Source organism: Teleopsis dalmanni, chromosome 2 (genome assembly GCF_002237135.1).
Source record: "Teleopsis dalmanni isolate 2A chromosome 2, ASM223713v2, whole genome shotgun sequence".
Classification (NCBI taxonomy): domain Eukaryota; kingdom Metazoa; phylum Arthropoda; class Insecta; order Diptera; family Diopsidae; genus Teleopsis; species Teleopsis dalmanni.
In genome coordinates, this window is record NC_051847.1 from 99,082,314 (window position 1) to 99,103,648 (window position 21,335).

General features: G+C 30.4%; 1 protein-coding gene across 2 annotated transcripts; it reads left to right on the forward strand.

Moving 5' to 3' along the window:
- The first annotated feature begins 456 nt into the window (after positions 1-456).
- On the forward strand, positions 457-20,797 carry LOC119680314 (phosphatidylinositol 4-phosphate 5-kinase type-1 alpha-like). 2 transcript variants are annotated; one of them, XM_038093077.1, is made up of 15 exons: positions 457-788; positions 2,997-3,025; positions 3,080-3,232; positions 3,295-3,492; positions 5,433-5,575; positions 5,639-6,157; positions 6,212-6,319; positions 6,379-6,511; positions 8,749-8,836; positions 12,909-12,971; positions 14,201-14,281; positions 15,673-15,915; positions 16,828-16,999; positions 20,268-20,440; positions 20,498-20,797. In XM_038093077.1, the coding sequence occupies exons 1-15, from the start codon at positions 695-697 to the stop codon at positions 20,596-20,598; spliced, it is 2,298 nt and encodes a 765-aa protein (XP_037949005.1). In that variant the 5' UTR covers positions 457-694; the 3' UTR covers positions 20,599-20,797. The 2 variants fall into 2 exon arrangements, with proteins under 2 accessions (XP_037949005.1, XP_037949004.1); XM_038093076.1 differs by lacking the exons at positions 20,268-20,440; positions 20,498-20,797 and having other exon boundaries at positions 15,973-16,856.
- The last annotated feature ends 538 nt before the right edge of the window (positions 20,798-21,335 follow it).

Here is a 21,335-nt window from a genome sequence, read left to right on the forward strand (position 1 = left end):
ATTTACCCTTTTCCGGGTATCGCGGATCTTTGCCGATAATTTTTAATAATAGTAAATTTTGTAATAATTTTGGGGAGTAAAACCTAACTCTGAAGATTTTAAGAGCATTAACCGATTTATTATTTATTCGACAAGAATATATCATTATGAACTATTCTTACATTTCTTGCTTGTTAATTATTATTAATTATATGCAATTATACAAATATTTTGTTTATGTCAGAGAACTGTCATTTTTTCCTGTATTCCTTTTTTATTCATTATTATATTAAATAAAGTGAAGTAAAAACTTGTCGAAATCATCGGATCGTCTGTATCATGTTTTGCTCAAATATATAATAGTTGAGATCAACTTTTAATAAGAAAATAATGTGTATAAATATGAGCCTTGAAGTGATTACTAAAATTTTAGTGTTGCGCTGTGTTCCATTCTCATTTGTACTCTGTAACAGGGACCAACTTAAGAACATGACATTTGTGTATTACCAATTATCCGAATAAATTTTGCATGTCTAAAAGTATGTTATAATACTTTATATTTAGAAAAAGTTTCCTAAACTTTAAAATTAGAATTAACCGTGAATATGGTTGAATTTATTGAATATATATGGAATAGAGACAATTAAATCACGAATTTCCTTATTAAAAGGAAAGAGTTTTATTTAATATATTTAAAGTTTATAAATTATTTATAATGGCTTCAGTAAATACTAAAAATTTTGTTGGGTTGGACCATTTATCGCCGTTAAATACAAAAAATGTGGATCCATCCTTATTTGGAAATGAAGGTAACAATATTTACTCTACAATTATTAATAATTTTACATTTAATTATTTTAATTTATGATTATTAAAATCTATTCAAATGGAGTAATCACTAATTTATCTTATATTTCTATTTATTTTGTAATAAATATATCAAAAAAAAGTGAGTGAAAAATCAATGAATTGTGGAAAATGCTTGGCGCATGTACCTTACAAGCCTTAATGGGACACATATGATGTCTTCTTCCGTTAAACAAATTCATATATAAAATTGTCAAATTTAGTTTTCCAATCTATTTGTTTTTAAATTGTTTAAGATTTAAATCATTTAAAACATATACTAATAATCAACATACTAATTAAAATGTTAATTAGTCTGTTCAATATGATTTTAAAAGATGCATCTTGAAAGGGTTTTCTTTACTAAGTTCAAATACTATTTAAGAAATAGTGATTCAAGTAGCAAAATTAATAGTTAGCAAATATTTGGTTGGAAATGCATAATTAATACACTATATCTCAAATATTGCTTGAAAAAATTTTGTTTCACAAATATTTAAAATTTCTTTAAAAAACTACTGCCAAAAAAATAAACTATTTAAATTATATATAAGGGATGGTGTAACCCCTTATAAGGGAGCAGTAATCCAGTAGAAATAACATTTTCTTGATTTTCTTTCTACGAAATTTATGTTATAAAAATTAAAATAATGTTTTAATTTCAAATGAGACTAACAGGAAATAAAAATGAAAACAAAGAAAAGTACAGGTGTAAATAAAAATGAAGATAAAATTTATTATTTGAGCTAATTCGCTTCCTTAGTGGTAAAAACTTACAAATGATTTATGAAGCTTATGACTTTTGACTTATGTTTTAAAAGGCTACAAATAGCAGTTATCTTTTCCACAATTTCTTACTATCAAAACATCAAATGCATTAATATGGATTCTAACAATACACACAGCTATTATAAGACTCGCTAAATTGCCGTGGTCCCGATAGCAAACTCCAATTTCAGCTACAAGCCCAACATAGACAAAAAATCTCACCACTCTGCCAAGCTGAAATAGTAAGGACGTGTGTGAGTTAGGCTAAGTTGATGCTAAACCAAATGGGAAATTTTTTGGGATTTTTTTGCACTGCATACATTTAGCCATTTATCAACACGTATCGACACATCACTACATTATCGGCACAACTTAGAATTTCCCTCATTTAGAACTCAATTTAGGACGTGTGAAAGTTAGGCTACATTTTTTTTGCAAAAAAAAAAATTAAGACAAAAGGCATGAAACAGTAAAAGATTTATTAAAAAAAATAAGCAAACGTCAATTTCATGTTGGAAAATATAAGAAAATAAATCACCCAAAAATATTTTAAGTTTTTTTTATTTTATTTTATCCTTTAAGTAAAATCTTTAAAAGCCTCACTATCCCATACGGAAAGGACTTATCCAATACGGATCTGGTCGTGCACCCAAATTATTTAAGTTTGATCTTTTATTTTTCTCTACACTTGTGTGTTCTTAGATTAATTATTCCTTCTTTCATTATTAAAGACAATTCGTTGTGTCTTCCCAACAGTAAACTACTTTTCAATAAACATTCATGTATAAATAGAACATTGGACAATATCGTACAGCATAAAAACTAACATCGCGAAACTTTCAGATACCATTCTTCTAAGTCTAAGTGTTTTTATTCTTTCCACTGGGACAACTGGTTAAACAGAATGTGTGAATATGATACGTCTGAAAAGTTTTACATTACAATAGAGTTCATATGGTCTACGGTCTGATATTACAGTTCCATGTTCCAGCTAGTGCACTGGGATTGTCAACGTTCGAGTAAAGATTTGCAACAACACTTTGTTTTTAATATAATTATTACATTGTGACTATTTTGGGAACCTCTTACAAAATAAACTAATTTTTACTTCTTGTCCTCCGTTGTCTCTTATTATCATAACCTACTATCATTAATCAAAATTGTGCTGTCTAACCTTTTCAAGTAATTTATTCACATCTTCAATACTATCAATTTTAATGGAGAAGTACGAAGTGTTATCAAAATTTCTTCAATAAAATTCATTTAGAATTTATATTAATTAAAACTTATTTTTAGATACTTACTTTAAAATGATTCAATAAATAGTTAAAAGTTCTAAATAAATTCATTTTTTCATGTTTATGATATAAAGCTATAATATTGACAATTATTTATTATTTCAGATGCCACATGCCAATCATGCTCCGTAGATGTAAGCATATGTTTATTTACATTTAATTTAATAATAATTTATTATTTTTTTAAGACATACGGAAATCGCCACTCCCGTTATGGAAACCGTAGCGACAAAGAACGAAAAATAGGACATAGGCGCGTAGGCGAAGGTGGTGAAATAACATATAAAAAAATCCAAACATCACAAATTATGGGATCTATTCAACTAGGAATACAACATACCGTACTAAATGCCTCTTATATTAAATGTTTGAATTTGGTTAAATGTTTGAGTTTTATAAATAGGTTGGAAGTTTAGCATCAAAACCGAAGCGGGACTTACTTATGATGGATTTCTGGGAAATTGAGAGTATTACGTTTCCATCGGAAGGGTCTAGTTTAACTCCTGCACATCATTATAGTGAATTTAGATACAAAATCTATGCTCCTATTGCGTTTCGTTACTTCAGAGATCTGTTTGGAATTCAGCCTGATGATTTCATGGTTAGTAAAACACACATGGGCATTGCATATATAGAGTTAACAAAATTATAGTTTGTGCTTTAGAAAAAAATTACTGCGAATTTAAAGTTTATCGATGCCGGTAGGAAACATTTTAAAATACTTCCATGTATACTTTTTTTTCGTCAAGAGACTGTCCAGAGCACGAAGCTCAAACATCTGTTTTTTCGTAATTTCGTCAATTGAGTACATTTTTTAGCCTGTATGTTTTAATTTGTCGTTATTGCAGTTGTATTACCGCAGCTGTTCTTTTTGGGAATGTCCACCGCGTTTTTGCGAGTTGTGAAAGAGCTTTCCATTTAAATCTGCTCAAACACATTTCATGTACAATGCTCCTAGGAGATGCTAGATGCCCTAGAGTCTCCATGAGTAGTTCCTGTTCTTCGTTAAACCGGTCGCAGCGAAAGGCTACATGTTCTGCGCTTTCTGTCGTTGTGGCAGTTTGGGCAGTAGGGATTACATGCCAGCTAAAATCTGTAAAGATATTCTAAAAAGCCTCCTATCGGACACTGTTCAATAAGCGCAGGCGACAAGCAATGCACTGCGTATATATATCTGTGTTACCAGTTGTATCGGATGCTTTTTTGCTGCTCCCCATATAAAAGCGGCATATAATATAATTAAGTCCGTAACCATCGACAGAAGATGTCTTCTTTTACCCTGAGGACCACCTATATTGGGATTCGTGTAAGTGCACTATTTACTTCCGCTGCCTTAGAGCTAACTGCTGTAAGGTTCTGTTTGAAGATCAGTCTTACATCGATCATGACTCCAAGGTATTTTATTGCTTCTTGTGACAATATTTCATGCCCACCAAATATGAGTTTCATCTTCTTTTGCTTTCTTGCGCTAATCAGCATCGCTTCTGTTTTTTGAACCACAAACCTTAGACCTGCATTTTTAAGTCAACGTTGTACTCTTGTCACTTGTCTCTTGCCACTAGTGCAATGTCATCAGCATATCCAACAAATGTCATTTCATCGGCATGTTTTATTTTCAGGACTCGATCGTACGTAGCATTTCGCAGTGTAGTTCTCAGAACCTTGTGGAACCCCGTCAGTGACCTCATGCTGTTGTCTTTCTTTCTCTGTCTCATATTGTAGTATCCGACTTTTAGTACTTTCAGAGTCTTAATCTGAAGATGTCAGAGTTTTTAGTTGTTTATTTTAGAAAACAAAATATAAATGACACATCAGGCGTTTTATTTTAGAAATTGTTTTTGCAATTGAAAGGGTTGGTGTAACCAACTTTGTTTATTTTGTTTATATTACTTTGTGTACAAGACCAAAAGTAATAGGTGTTTTTTATTTTTATGTTTTCAAGGCAAAAATATTATTATAATATTATTCAATTGAAGCCACATTAGCGTTCGCAACTAGCTTGATCGAAATGATAATATTCATTAACTGAAATGTATTGGTGGTGTCGTAATAGCCGTAGTCAGTAGGGTGGGAACTCTTGACTCGAGATTGTTCATGAACTGTTCTGTTTTTTTACAACTGTTTAAAGCGCTCCAAGACACAATCTCTCGAAGCTTGGAGGCATCGTTGACATTTTTAATAGTCAATTAAAACAGTTAGAAGTTCATATGCAGCATTAATACTACTTTTATTTGCAGTGAAGCTAATAGTGGCTCCTCTTTTTTGTCTTGTGACTAACATTATTCAATTTAACTAACCGCAAATATATGTCGTCAATTATGTTCTCATGTATTTACATAATAATAAATTTTGATATATAACACAAGCACAAACGAGGTAGAATAACGTTAGGAATCCTTGGTTAAACTAAGAGTTGTTTATGTTAAACCTTATGTTAAACAGTTTTGGGTAAGATAAAATAATTGTTTTAGAATAGCTCTAAAAAAGTAATTAAATGCTGAGAAATTAAATTTTAAAATACGAGTATGTTTCTATACACAGATGTCAATGTGTTCAGCACCATTGCGGGAGCTCTCCAATCCAGGAGCTTCAGGTTCAATTTTCTACTTGACGAATGATGATGAGTTCATTATTAAAACAGTGCAACATAAAGAGGGAGAATTTTTACAAAAACTTCTTCCAGGGTAATAAATGATTAAAAAATTATCAAAACTTTCTTTTACTAATGTACATTAACTTTAAATTAGTTACTATATGAATCTTAATCAAAATCCTCGTACACTTTTACCAAAATTTTTTGGTCTCTATTGCTTGCAAACTAGCAATAGTAAAAATATTCGTTTGGTAGTAATGAATAATTTGTTACCGTCGTACATAAAAATGCATTTCAAGTATGATTTAAAAGGATCAACATTTAAACGAAAAGCTTCTAAGTCAGAGAGAGCAAAGAAGTCACCTACTTATAAAGACTTGGATTTTATGGAACATCATCCAAATGGTATATTCTTAGAAGCCGAGACCTACAATGCATTAGTAAAAACAATTCAACGCGATTGTACTGTACTGGAGTCATTCAAAATTATGGACTACTCGTTATTGGTTGGAATACATAACTTAGATTTAAATGTTAAGGAAAAACAAAACGACAAAAGTAAAGCAAAACCTGTTCAACCGGAAGAATCGGATATCGATGATGGAACGGAAATGGAAAATTTGGGAATAATTGAGGGTGGCGGTGATGGCACTGCTGCACATAATCAAACTAGGTTAATTTAAAATGTTTATGTTTAAGTTTCGATTTAAAATTTAATCATTTTCAGTGCTTTATACAAAACTGTTATAAATAGACAGCGTTTGGTGGCACATTCAACAGCCATGGAAAGTATTCAGGCAGAAAGTGAACCAATAGACGATGAAGATGATATTCCGTAAATTTTGAAATTTGTGTCTAAAATATTATAAAAACGTTAATAAATATTATTTATAGACCCGGTGGCATTCCAGCACGAAGTGAAAAAGGAGAAAGGCTTCTCTTGTTTGTTGGCATTATAGATATTCTTCAATCTTACCGATTTAAAAAAAAATTGGAACATACAGTTAAAAGTATTATTCATGATGGGGTATGTAGACTAAAATTTAAAAATAATTTTGTTAGTTCATACAGTTTATAATTTTGGTTAGTGGTTTATGTACTTTCTGATATTACTAAGACCTTTTTAAGAAATAAAACTATATAAAGAACTAAAGATCAATGACATAAAATGTTGATATTGCATATATAATCCACTGAGTAAAATATTAAAATTTTATTTTTCTGTCTTCCTGCTTTTTAAAAATGTTGCTATTGTCCATACTATAATTTATCCATACTCTTACACATTTACCCTGCTCACTGTTTAGGTCACCTTGAATACACAAACTATTAGTGAAGTTCCCTCATTCACTGTTTGTGGTAACCACAGGATTCTTATAGTTCACATAAACTCGAATATTTTTTCTTAGGCTATCAATTCATCATTTCTTAGATATATAATACTATTTTAGCGAATGGATAATATCCTGTTATATAACAATATGGAAGCTTTGACCTAATTCTGTTCACATATGTTTGTTAATCTCCCAATCTTCAACTGTTATGCGTTTCTTTACAATTTACATCCAGCAAAAACATGGGATCTAAAATACTGAACCCAGCAAGAAAAAAGTTATTTATTAAGACGAGCAACTTAGCGATACAACAGTGACTCATTCACATATCTTTAAAGGTAATTACATCGCATCTGTCCGCTTTGCAGACAACGCATCACTTTGCACGATTAGTGGTGTTTAACTATCCTAACTATCATTGTACGTCGCATCACAAATTTCCACTGAGCATATGAATTTGCAACAAAGCCTTTCAGTTGTTAGTTGTGAGATCAATAAAATTATATCCGAATTCCTTAAACTGATTCTTATCTAATTATCCATTCAAAATGTATTAAATGTAAAATTATATGTTTTTAAGTTTCAACTGAGGGCTTTTGCCATTAATTACTTGTAAGCCTCATAATAATAATTTTTATTATCAATAATTGCAAGTTTAGATTCATGAAATATTTTTATTTAAATATTATCAGTTCTTTTCAGTGAGTAAAAGTAAACTGTACAGTTTTAATCATAGTGTACTGTTTTGTACACTACTTTTTTACTGCCTTTAAATTCTGATATTTTCATTAGTGTTTTTTCCACAAACGAAGTGTATTTTATAACGATATTTTCACGACCGTAATGAACTTTTATAATAATTTGTTCACAAACGAATTAAAATTTTTAGTGTTCGAGCGTATATTTTAGTGTTCGTCGCACAGCACATTTTGGAACAGTTTGTAATGTATATTGTTCTTTCCTTTGTGTAAGTAGAAAAAGATTTTATTAACATTTGTTATCATGCATATTGTTTGTATTTCTGAAATCTTTTACACATAATATCTATAGAAAAAAATATTTAACTTGTCTCTGCATGGACACTAAACAGTTTATTACGTACGTTAAATAGTCGTTATGGAAGTTCACTACGTTCGTGAGAAAAACACTACCAACTAAAACTAAAAATTTTATTTTAGTGTTTCGGAAAAGTAGCTTTCATGTTTAGTCCACGAACACTACACTAAATATTATTTGATGTGTTTTAATAAGAGGCAGTTCACTATGATTGTGTAGTGTTTACTTTCGTTTACCATTTTTTATATATCAGAGCAATAGTACTGGGTGATGCCTTGTATAATGCAAATCATATCATATCAGAAAAATCTAAATTATTTCTAATAATCTGTATTGGTTATTACAGATTTTATGTATTTAATTTTGATACTTAAAAAAAACTGACCAAAAAAAAGGCTTAAACGTAATTTTAAAGTTAACTAAGAATAAGGAACTGGACTACCAGGTCCTTCACCCGGATATAATTATATTAACATTTGCCACTAATTCAAGATTTTGGATTATTTTTATTAAATTTGGACAACAAACGGCCAAAAAATTATTTCAATTAAATGAAATCTATGAATAGTTATTACAGTCCTTAAAAATTAAGGAAATATTGAACAATGATGTTAAAAAATATTTAAATTTAATTTAATAAAATAATAAAAAATTTTATGACTCTTCGATTCTAATACTAATATTACTTTTCTTTAACGTTTTTCTTTAAAAAAAAATATCTACTACTGAATGAAATGAATGCTCATTTCGTTAAAATTTTTAATTTAATATTACAATAAGTTATCAACAAATTGTACTTAACTTTTTAACATAGTTGATATGAAATAATAAACTATACTAAAAATACATTATTAAACATTAAATTTCTTTATAGGATACCGTGTCAGTCTGCAGACCTTCTTTTTACGCTCAAAGATTTCAAAACTTCATGGCAAAAACAGTATTTAGGAAAATACCATCACGTAAGAATTACTCATTTACTTAAAATTTATATTTGATATAGTAGTTTTAGCTTATTTAGATTCGATTGGAATCAAAATAAGTATATATATAATAATAGCAAAAACAAATTATCAAGTCAACAATTTCAGTATTAAGGCTGTTTGTTCTTATGATAGACCCGATAATAGCTCCGATAAAAATGATGACAAAAGTAACAGATTAAATATACAAGTACACATTGACTAATGTGTTCACTTAGTATTATTGCCTGTCGTATATGTATTGACAAAAGCTTCAATTGGTTCACTGTTTATTAGCTGTCATAGATTCAGCATAAGATTGAACATGATACGTCTGCTTTATGTTATGTATGTAGTCCGAAATTTAGTTTTGACAATTTACTGGCGTCACACTTAACTCGAATATATTCAGTGAGGGATATTTAGTTCTGGGATAAATGCTGATTTGACCTGCAAACATTCCTTCTGTGTTCCATTTCATGCATGCTAAGTGTAGAAAATAGTGGGAGATCTATGAAAATTAACACATTTTCTAAACATTATAGCAGTTCTTACCTTGGTGATCCTGTTAGAGATATATATATTTAAGTTTATCTCATATTACTTGCAGCTATCCATAGATCCTGAACTAAAGCGATATCGTAGCAGTCCTTTACTAATGTAAGGAGAAGTTTAGCAGATATGGTTTTACAACAGTGGTCATTTATTTGCTGAATCTTCAGCATTGTCATCTGATCTGATTCATCTGATTGATCATTATCAATTAACTCTGTTGTGCGGTTGTTGCTGTTTTTGTCACACTGATGATGTTTTTTAAAACACAGGCGCACGCTCTCTAAACCGCATGATATCTTTCCAAATCGTGCGTACAAAATGTCCTCGGCCATCTTATCAATCTGAAAGATGTAATTCGGTTCTTCAGCCTATAAGGTGGGCTTAGTGACTTTTAACACCATCCTATCATCAGATGACACGTCAGAATAATGTCTTTGTAGGTGTCGTAGCGCATTCTCAGGTTTTACCATTCGAGGAATGAGAACCTTCGATTTGCTTTTTCTCATAGGCCCTGAAGTGTTTTTTCAATATCTTGTACTTAGTTTAATGTCAGATGACATTGTTGCATTTAATTTAGTGTTCATTTTGTTAAACATAGCATATAACAGCTTTACTTCTACCATTTTCTGCTGTTCTTGAAAAATTTGTTGTCATATTGCTGCAACTCAATTAGTTCTACGATGAAATGCTGTTCAATTATCATCTGCACCAAGGTTGTTATCGATATGAACCATTTATTTTCGTCCTTATGCAGCTTAATTTCAACAATAGTCTCAATTTTTCGTTTATGTTTTTCAAAAGTATTTCTTTGATTTAGGTTATATCTGAGGACGTAAACAATTTTTTATTAGCGAAAAAGGTCGACCTTTTCCATCAATTTTTTTGCCCAAATTAACCTATCCTTCTCTTCTTTCAACAGATTCGTCTTAAGTTTAAGTGAAGCATAGGGGTAAGAATAAGAATTTGTACCTAGATTTAGCTTAAGCTCCTCATTACTGCTTTGTCTCTCTAATGGAGCTGGCACCTATCAAATTACCCAGAGAGCACAGAAGTGTTTCTTGATCAGTGGTGTTAATGCTTGCGATATTTTTGTGATCCGAGTCAGCAAGCTTTGGTATCCAGTAGTTGACTTCAAAATATAAAAACACAAACATATTTTATGCTCAACAAACAATAGCGACCACCAAAAGTTTGAGTTCTCTGATTCTTATTATAATAAATTTTTTAAACTGCAGTTGTGAAATATATATGTGTTTAAAATTTATTTTCAACTTATCTATATACATAAAAGAAAGTTGTGTTAGTTAGACCACTCATAACTCAAGAACGGCTGAACCGATTTTAATTATCTTTGATTTGTTGGAATCGTCTCCGCTCCGAATAGCAGAATACATTATAAAATATTGGAAAAATCCACTAATTTTAGCAAAAATAATAAATTTGCAAATGCTGTTTCAAACTGTTGACAGTTCGACATTTTGAGTGATATTGATTTCTTTTTAAATTTTTTTTTCAAATATTTCAAATATTTGAAATTTCAAATATAATAAATTCAAATATAATAAATAAATATTGTTATCAATATACCATTGAATCCACGTGACCTGTGGAACAAATATAAGGATAACATGTCAGAAGACATTTTACATAGAATTCGTGTCAGTTCAAGAAATCCCGATCTTGAAGTGAATGATGAAATGCATAATCAGGCTTTGCTCTTGATCGAAGACATATGTTAGCATACCTGCGGTAGTTTGTTAGTCAGATTAGGAATGCCAGCTCCTGATCGTGGAATAAATAACGCATTTAATCGAGAATTGGAACGTGAACGTGAATATGATCGACATGAATTAGACCAATCAGTTCAAACTAATGTGCCTCTATTGAATCCGCAACAGAAGGAAGTTTAACACTAATGAAAGCGATTGATGAAGAAAATTGTGGCTTTTTTTTCCTGGACGCCCCCGGAGGGACTGGTAAAACATTACTCATGTCATTAATTTTGGCCACTGTTCGTGCGATATTCCGACATTGCGGTAGCAGTTGCTTTTTCTGGAATAGCGGCTACATTGTTAGAAGGATGCCGTACGGCTCATTCAGCGTTAAAATTGCCGTTAAACCTTCAAACTACCGAGCAACCGATATGTAATATTGCGAAGCATTCTGCAATGGCTAAAGTTTTAGTAGCATCTAAAATCATCATCTGGGACGAATGCACAATGGCGCACAAACGCGCATTAGAAGCACTTGACAGAACATTGAAAGATCTTCGCAATGACTCGAAATGTTTTGGAGGCGCAATGATTTTACTGTCAGTCATTCCAAAATCGACTGCTGCCGACGAAATAAATGCTTGCCTTAAATCATCAAATCTTTGACGCTATGTGAAGAAGCTTTAGCTGGTAACAAACATGAGAGTTGCATTGGTAAACGATACATCTGCTGAAGAGTTCTTCAAGCAATTGCTGTTAATCGGTAATGGCCGTGTAGCTGTTGAAGAATCGAGCGGATTAATTGCATTTCCTTCAAATTTTTGCAATTTCGTTTCATCAAAAGACGAACTCATCAATGAAGTATTTCCGAACATCATTGATAATCATAAAAACAAAAAATGGTTGAGTGAGCGAGCAATTTTGGCAGCTAAGAACAAAGATGTGAATGACTTAAACTTTGTAATTCAAAATCAAATCGTTGGTACTCTGCATACATTCAAATCTATTGACTGTTCAACAAACGAAGAAGAAGCTATCAACTATCCAACTGAATTTTTAAACTCCTTGGATGTGCCTGGCTTACCACCGCACAATTTACAATTAAAGATTGGATCGGTAGTCATTATGCTTCGAAATCTAAACCAACCAAAACTATGCAATGGAACGCGTTTAGTGATAACAAAACTGATGGCCAATGTGATTCACGCAATGATACTCAAAGGAAAATTCAAAAGTGATGAAGTTCTCATTCCGAGGATTCAAATGATCTCAATCGATATGCCCTTTGAGTTTAAACGAATTCAATTTCCTATTCGGCTTGCATTCGCTATGACTATAAATAAATCACAAGGCCAATTCTTTAGTGTTTGTGGTCTGAATCTAAAAAATTCGTATTTTTCACATGGTCAATTGTACGTGGCATGTTCACGTGTAGGCAAACCATCTGCTTTATTTGTTCTTGCGCCTGATAAAAAAACAAAAAATATCGTATATTACAAGGTTCTTTATTGAAGAGAATCAATCGGAGTGCAACCCATAGGTTCTTGCTGACAGACCACTAAAATAATTAATTATATGTCAATATCCTAATAAACTATTGAATACAATAAATTTTTTGTATTCATTTTATTACGTTAATAAATTTCTAAATTTAGTTTACCTATAATTTAATATAACATTTATTGACTGTTACGCGTTACGAAGTTCGCGGGGTCACCTAGTTTTATATATAATATACTATATATACTATAATATAAACTGTACTACATAAGCTATTAATTCTTATTTTGTCTATTTTTTCTAAGTGGACTTACCTGAAATAAAAGGGAATCATAGAAAATTCCGGACACTGGTATCAAGTTACATAGGTAAGAAATTAATATTTATAAACTAATAATTTATTTTTAAAATAATTGTAACAAAAATGTGCTTAGTTGTTAGTTAGTTAGTTAGTTGTGGTGGAAGGAGGACGAGTCCTCCTCAGTTAGCTAAAGAAAAAGCCTGTTTTGAATCCACAAAAAACCTCGTGATAGTGGGTAGAAGATAGAGGGTCAAACCAAAACCAGCCAGAGGCATTAACAAAGGCAAGAATCTGGCTAATGCTAATGCTGGAGATATCGCTAAGTGAGTTGAAGTTAGCCGTTTGTATGGAAACAAACAAAAAGTGATGTTTTATATAACAATTGATCCTAGATATTATATACTATTACAAATTATCTACAGAAATGACAATCAATAAAATTTTGCAAATATAAAATGGTAAGTCATAAGTATAAAAAAGCAGATTAGATAGCATTTAGGTAATTGCTTATGTTTAATTCGAATATAGGTATATTTTTATGTTGATTATATTAGTACTTTGATTATTGCTAATAACATATATTTCGAATCAAAAATGAATAAAAATTCTTCTGATATACTATATGTCCCTCTCTCTGTTGTCGATTCAAAGATGGACTTAATTAATTTATTTTATTTGGAAACTCTTCCGGTAGTTTCACCAGTTCTTATTCGGTATCTTCATCAATCAATGTATTGATTGTCAGACTGCAATACGTGCACTTTAGATTGTTGAAATTAAAATTAATTATGCAAATTAATAAATTTATAATGATCAATTTTAGCTATATACTGAATTGAAAATGATTTACGTATCAATAAGTTGTCAAAGTTCGCAATGGTACCGCTCATCGCTTAAAGACAATGAGTTCAAATATTGTGATAATAAAAAGGTCTTCAACTCTGAAACTAAGAGTTGAATCTCTACTGTATATAAGCTTTACAGTATTGTACTGTAGACCTAATTCACATAGAAGACTACATGTTCTAGGGTATCTTAGGTAGGGTATCACAATAGTACCCTAGTATGATAAATTTTACTATATACTATATATATGATGGACATTCGCTCCTCAGTGATTTGATTCAAATAAAACTGGAATAGTAGGAATTAAATTTGAATATAAAGAAATGAAAATAAAAATAATTTATTATATTTAAAGCAAAAATATATATTCAGTATATTTATTTCAATTTTATTTCTATAGTACAAAACAGTAATCGCATTTCATTTAAAAATAATTATATTTTCTTTCAGCACTAAAACATTCTCCGTCAAAAAGAAAAAGTTTATCTAAATCTTTACAACGATCGATGGACAGTGACCAAGAAGCACGCTGTGAGTACATCATTATTTATAATTATTGATCCACTGATTTAGTTTCTTCATTTATTACAAACAATTAAATAATAAATTACATATGTTATATATTATTTTTTAATGTTAATATACACTTTAAATATATAAACTAACACATGCATCTACAATATTTTTTGAAAATGTATTTTATACAAAATTATAAGTTGATACCATATAATACTATTTCTGGTTTTAGCCAAATCTATAAATCCCTCTGCACTCTTGCGACAATATATGTATATGGTATCAGTGAACAAGCGGGCCCTATCTGGAAGGGTGTGCGACCCTTCTACAATGTTTTTTTTACATGTACTGCTTAAATCAAAAATGATAAATTGAAATAGATGAGATGTTTTATTAATAATACCTACATTACATTAGGCAATAATATTTTCTCAATATAACATTTAACAATTCACTACCAAAATAACATATTAAATAAATTGAATTTTTAATTTATATATGTACATAAAAGTTTAATATTTGATCAATATGGAATAAACACAATTTCTCACAACATCAAAGCAACTTTTTTCAAACAAAAGAGTCTGCACTTCAAACCTTACATGTTTATGCAGTGATCAAACAAAATCCAACGCACTTGCATTGTATTAATGTGCGGCCAACTACTGCGCACAACTAGCGGCAGAAATTCGTGGGTGCTACTGCTAAAAGGGGAGAGACGAAATGTACGGTGATGGGAGCTGTAAACTTAAGCGCACATCTAGTCGCTTCGCCAAATCAAAATGATTGATTCCTATACAACCAGTTCATATTCGAATAGAACAGAATAATTACTCTCATATATTTCCCACTATATAAATCTCTATTTCTCATATTTTACGCGAAAACACACGCACTTATTTTGTACACACACCTGTTTTGTTTTTGTCGCACAATTGATGACAGAAATTTATAAATGCAATTGCTTAAAGGGGAAAGACGAAGTATAATAGACATTTCTGCACACTTATGAGCTCACCTAACAATTATAGAAGCTAAGAGAAGAAAATTGATTGAATTTTCATAGACAATTCTATTTAAATGCTTTCGACAAAATTTTAATCTTTGAAAATCTATATATGTATATGTATTATATTATATTAATTCTGAAAGTACGTCGCACACCTCCGCACCATAGAGCGGTTGTCACTGTATGATATATATTATACTCATGGAGAAAATCGATTCTGGTTTTGTAATTGAAACACTTTATATTTATTTTTAATAATAATAAATTATATTGACTCCCGCAACATTATTGATTAATAAACGCTGTCCAAATTTTTATTATGTAGTACTTTAAACCGTTAAAATTCAGTCCAATAATTTTTTACTATATTTTCTTTTCATATGGATAACAAATGCAGCCAGCAACAATAAAGTGATTCAACAAATTTCCGGATTAAATCAGCAAGCATCAGATAATGTCTTATCAAATTCATCTTTAAATAATACACATATTCCTGTAAATCCAAAACAGCGACTGCTAACAGCTAATGCATCAAGTACGAAGAAATTAAAAATTCCTCCACCAGTTCCTCCTAGAGGTTCTCCACGTAAAAGAAATGCAGACGAACAGTTTATGCCTCAAAGAGCATTACCTACATCAGGTACATTAACCTTATCATCTAAAAATGATGAAGCGAATGCAGGCAATATTTCTGTAGACTGTAATTGTTATTCTAAAAGGAAATATCTGGAAGTTGAGCTTTTTCCTCGTTTTGGTGAAAAGCGTTCTCCAAGCAATGTGAGCGATTGGCTAGAAGTTCACGAAATATTTAATTTAAAAGATAATGATGACCCAACGCAGTTGCCAACCACTTCAGACACATTTATTATGAAAGAAAGTGATTCATTAGAGTCATCAATATTATCATCACATCAAATCCAACAAAACTGCTTAGTTACTAATTGTTTTGCAGAGGATTATGTTGTACAAAAGTTTCCAAGTAATAATTTAAACAATAAGATTATTGAGACCAAACAATCAAACGATTATTGTTGTCCCATCCTTGATCACGAAAACTCAAAGCGAATATTTTATATTGCTGATCTAGCATTAAAAAATATGGCTGAAGACAGTGAAGATAATTTACTACAGTCTTTCAATGCATTGTTAGAAGTGAAGACAGATTTTGAAAAAAACAAATGGTCTCGAACGTCACAATATTCAAACAAAACTCGAAATTCAAACGTGATAAAAAAAAATAATTATAGAGAAAAAAAGTTAGTTGTTCCCAGGAATTTGCCTGATGAAAAACAAAGACGAGTATCAAGAATTCAATCACTTATTCCAGAAAATTTGTCAGTTTGTTCTAGTATTAATCCAATTTACGATATCAATTTGAAAGACTTTAAAATGCCAAACAAGCGGTTCAATTTAAAACATTATGATTAAACATTATGATAGCATATGTATCATACCATATTGCTTTGTCTTGCATTAGCTTTTCATAGACATATGCGAAATAACGTAAAACTTTGTCTTAATTTGATTTCATTTCATTTTCATGTATCGCTAGGCACAACGCCATCTTGCAGTTCAACTCCACCTCCTGCCTTTGATGAAATTTCGGTTGATAGCTCAAACAAAACTAGTTCAGCTACTATTGGACGAAGCTCCCATTTATACAATGAAAGAAAGATGAATGTGGGCCCTGCTTTTCGCAGTTCGTATAAGGAGGACAATACAAGGTAAAAATAATTTAATATGGTACCTCTTTTACGCAATAATCCATTCTATAATCTACACCAATAGTTTTTGTGAAATATCATGCTGTAAGAAAGATAATGTTTTCTTAATTTTACGATATTTTATTCTTTTACCCGACATTTGTTCTATTACAAATAGTATTCACAACAAGATGTTATAGACCCAAGTCAGTTAAGAAATATACCCAAAATACAATGTTAAGCTTTTTGAAACTCATGGACTAATATCGCATTCTTACATAAATTTTTGCAAGCACTAACATGTTTTGAGAATATGGAAAAGAATTGATCGGAATATTCCGGTAAAATTATGATTTAACCAAAAAAAAATGTTAAATTACATATTTGTGAAGAATCTCGTGTATGCGATTCAAGGCTTATTAAATATTTCTTTTCCTTTGCTCTAAATGAAGCTTAGAGCTATAATAATAATATTTGCAATAATATTTCTTTATTCATGATAATTCATTTATACTTTATTTGCGCAAAAAAAAAAAAAATAAAACAAAATAATACATTTCACTAAAATTATATGTAGTAAAAACACTTTGTTTTGAAAAAGATCTAAAGTTCTACAGATTGTAGTCGGAGGAATGATTCCATCCAAATTCATATAATATAATATCTTTCCAGTTATCGCCTTTAAAAAATAGTGTACGCTTCTCAATACTAGTACTACTAGAATATAGAACTCTATATTCTAGCAGTAGCGACCATTTTCTTTATTTTTTCACTGTCTCTAATACTTTCAATGTATTCATTCAATTATGAGTATCATACACCAATTCTGTGCTTAAGAAGAAGTTGTTTAGATACATAATTTTTCAGCTTATATTTAAGAAACCTATTTAAGAAATGATTCCATGTGAATTTAATAGGTATTTTTTCTGTCTTTTCTCTTGGAAACACTCTGAGTATGCAGGTCGAAGCTAATATTTATATTCACTTAGCACTTTATTGCGCACTTACTCCAGTCCAATTCCAACATAAAACAAAAATTCCCAAACACCCTCTGAAAATGCAATAAGTTGATGATTCTACGATGCTCAATTCTTATCCATGAATTTCAATAAAGTTTTTTGCTGATCTTTGATGGAATATTCGGTGATCATGAATTTCAATCAAATTAAAGTGGGGAAATAATATTACTGATATATCAACTAAATATCGTTTAAATCAGTGAACGAAAACAAATACTAAAGTACCGAGCATAGTGTACCATTTGCCATCTTTGTTAAAAAACACTAAACGAACAGTACACTAAAAAATGTTTGAAAGTTTGTGTCCGCGAACAATATTTTAATGTACTGTTTGTGTTCGAATTTTTAAAGTTCGCATTGTGTTCTTTTCCCGAAGGTAGTGAACTTTTTAACGATCTTTTCTCGAAGGTAGTGTATTTTTAGTGTTCTTTTAGTGTCGGTCGAGTTTTGTGTCCGCGAACACGAACTTTAAAATTTTAATTTACTGTTTGTGTTCGAATTTTTAACGTTCGCATTATGTTCTTTTCCCGAAGGTAGTGAACTTTCTGACGATCTTCTCACGAATGTAATGTATTTAAGTGTTCGTCGAACAAAACAATTTGGAAACGTTTTTAATGTGCATTGTTGTTGCTTCGTTTGTATAAGAAGAAGAAAAAGTTTTGTTTGCATTTGTATTATATGTGTTTTGCTTGTGTTTTCAAATAAAGATATTGCGTATGTATTTATTGAGATATAATATTTTGATCTGTTTCGGACATGAGTAGTTCACTACGATACTGTACTGTTTATTTTCGTTCACTGGTTTAAATTATAATTATAGTGTACCTTTCGAACAAAAGCTATTTGTAATGAAAATCAGCTATATTAGTTTCCGATTGATGGAGCAGATACTTTTTGTACAAACAGCGCAAAAATGTGCGGATTTTAAGTCCGATATCTGGAGCGCCAAGATAAATATATCCGCATAGAAAACTGTAACTACCAAAAATGGTGATAACAAAAAACGTACCGTTTTCTGATAGAACTTTATGAATACATTAATTACAGCTGGAATATTCATAATATGTAGCAAATAAATTAACTGAATGATATAATATATGTTATATATCGTTTTGCAATATATAATACAAGCAGCGGTTAGTAACAATTTACCGTCATACCAAATGGCGTCTAGGAAACAACGATTGTGTCCAATTTCTGCAAAAAATCAAAGCTCTATACTATATATGTGTGCTTTTTTGCTTTTAAGTTGTTTTTGAAAAGAATAAAATAGCATTTGTTGTGGACCCAATTAGACAATGTTCCAAACTTTCGACAGTACTATACCAAACTGAGAAGAAATTACATATTTACTTGCATTCTGTTTTCTTGGAATTACTGTTCTCTATTAATCAGGCCCGCGGTTACTATTTCTTTATGTCATTATTACAAAAAGAAATCAAAATTTCTGTTATTTTATTGTCCTTAATGGTGACCACCAATGATAAATTCTCTAACTTTTATTTTGCAAGTTTTTCATTTAGTTAAGAGTTCTTAAGTTTTTACTGTTTTTAAATAAAAAGTATAAAAAAATAAAAAGGGAACCAGAAATGTTCTTACATTTTGTTATATCTCAAATTAAAAATATTAGCTATATTAGACTTACCGCCCTTTTCTGTGGACTTGACAAATTTGTCAAGTATTGACATTTAATCAAAATTTTTATCAAACAAAAAGCCATTTACTTTCTGGGCAACAGCTTCAAAGCTTAAGCACCTAGTGCTTTTTACCACACTATGGTGAAAAGTGTTTTGTATACAAAAATCAAAAATATTGTGTGGAGTAGTTATTATATTCATATCATTCCTTATTACTTCAAGTTTTTTAAATTCCTTATTTGCTATTTAATACTTTATTATGCATGCGGATATATCAAAACATTGTCGTATTTTTGCAATACTTTAATAAATAATTATAAACTCACTAATAATACCATGTATAATTTTATTATTCAGACAAGCTTGTAAAAAGCAAATATTTTATTTGTCAAGAGCATTTATCAATTTGACAATTTATCAAGAAAAGAGCTTTTTATTTGTAGCACAGAAATAAAATCTTGACAAATTGTTAACATTGACAAATAAGCGAGATGGTGAATATTTGTCAATACTTGACAAATTTGTCACGTTCACAGAATGGTGGAGTAAATATCATAAAACACTAAATAATAAGACAATATGAATAACGACTTCATTACAAATTTCACTTATAATATACTTACTATTTTTTAGTCTTTCTGAAATACATTTAGATACATACTTAGCAGCGGACACATTATCTAATAGTCAGTATAGTTCTCGTGGCGGCCTTGCGTGGACACCACCAGCATCCGGAGAAGGTTCAACTCCCACATGGACTGAAGGTACACCTAGTTTTACAGACTCTAGCTCCAGCGGAGATTTAGGTGAATTTATAACTTAATTTACTTCCAATGTTTTTTAATTTTTAAATTTCTTTATAGAAAATTGTTCACCTGTTAGCTTAACAAAAATAAATCGACGTAAACCTACTGTTGAAGATGCTTTAAACTCTCTGTCAGCCGAAATTGTAAATCCATATTAAAATTAAATGTTTGTAAATGAATATTCCATAAAATAATTAAAATTCTACAATATAAAATTATTTTAAAGATAGGTTGAATTTGTAATTAGATTTTGTTCATATTATTAATTAAATTTTTTTTTAATTCAATTTTATTGTGTTTTGTTAAAGTTATTAAAAACACAAATAATTATTGCAAATAAAATATCAAAAATACGTTAATCAATATTTAACCTTAATATTAGAAATAAGGATAGTGAATCACTTAAATTAGATGATGCTGTTTGATAGGTGATTAAATGAAACGAAGTTGTGTAATGCGAATGAACCTTCTGATCGAGGTGAGGGATCAGGGTTTAGTTTTATTTAATGTTGCTTAGTGCAGAAACAAATGTGTGACGCAAATATTTCCTGAGATTCTAGATTCATAGCCGAAGAACATTTCCATTTAGTACTCTTTAATGTATTATCTGCAGACGTACCATCAGAGGATAATTCTTTTAACACTGGAAGTGTCATGTCTACCTGTCCTGTTCTGTCTAGATCTATTTTCATCTATCTAAAGCAGTTTTGGCTGCACTTGCGCTTATACTAATAAGAGAATTATTAGTCTTTCCGAATCGAATTTGCAAACTATGTTTGGTAGGCTACGAAATCATTAATAGCGATAACCGCTGTTAATCAAGAGACAACATATAAATTATTCACCTTTGATCATCTAGGTGAAAGCATTGATCATGAGAAATAATCATGATCGA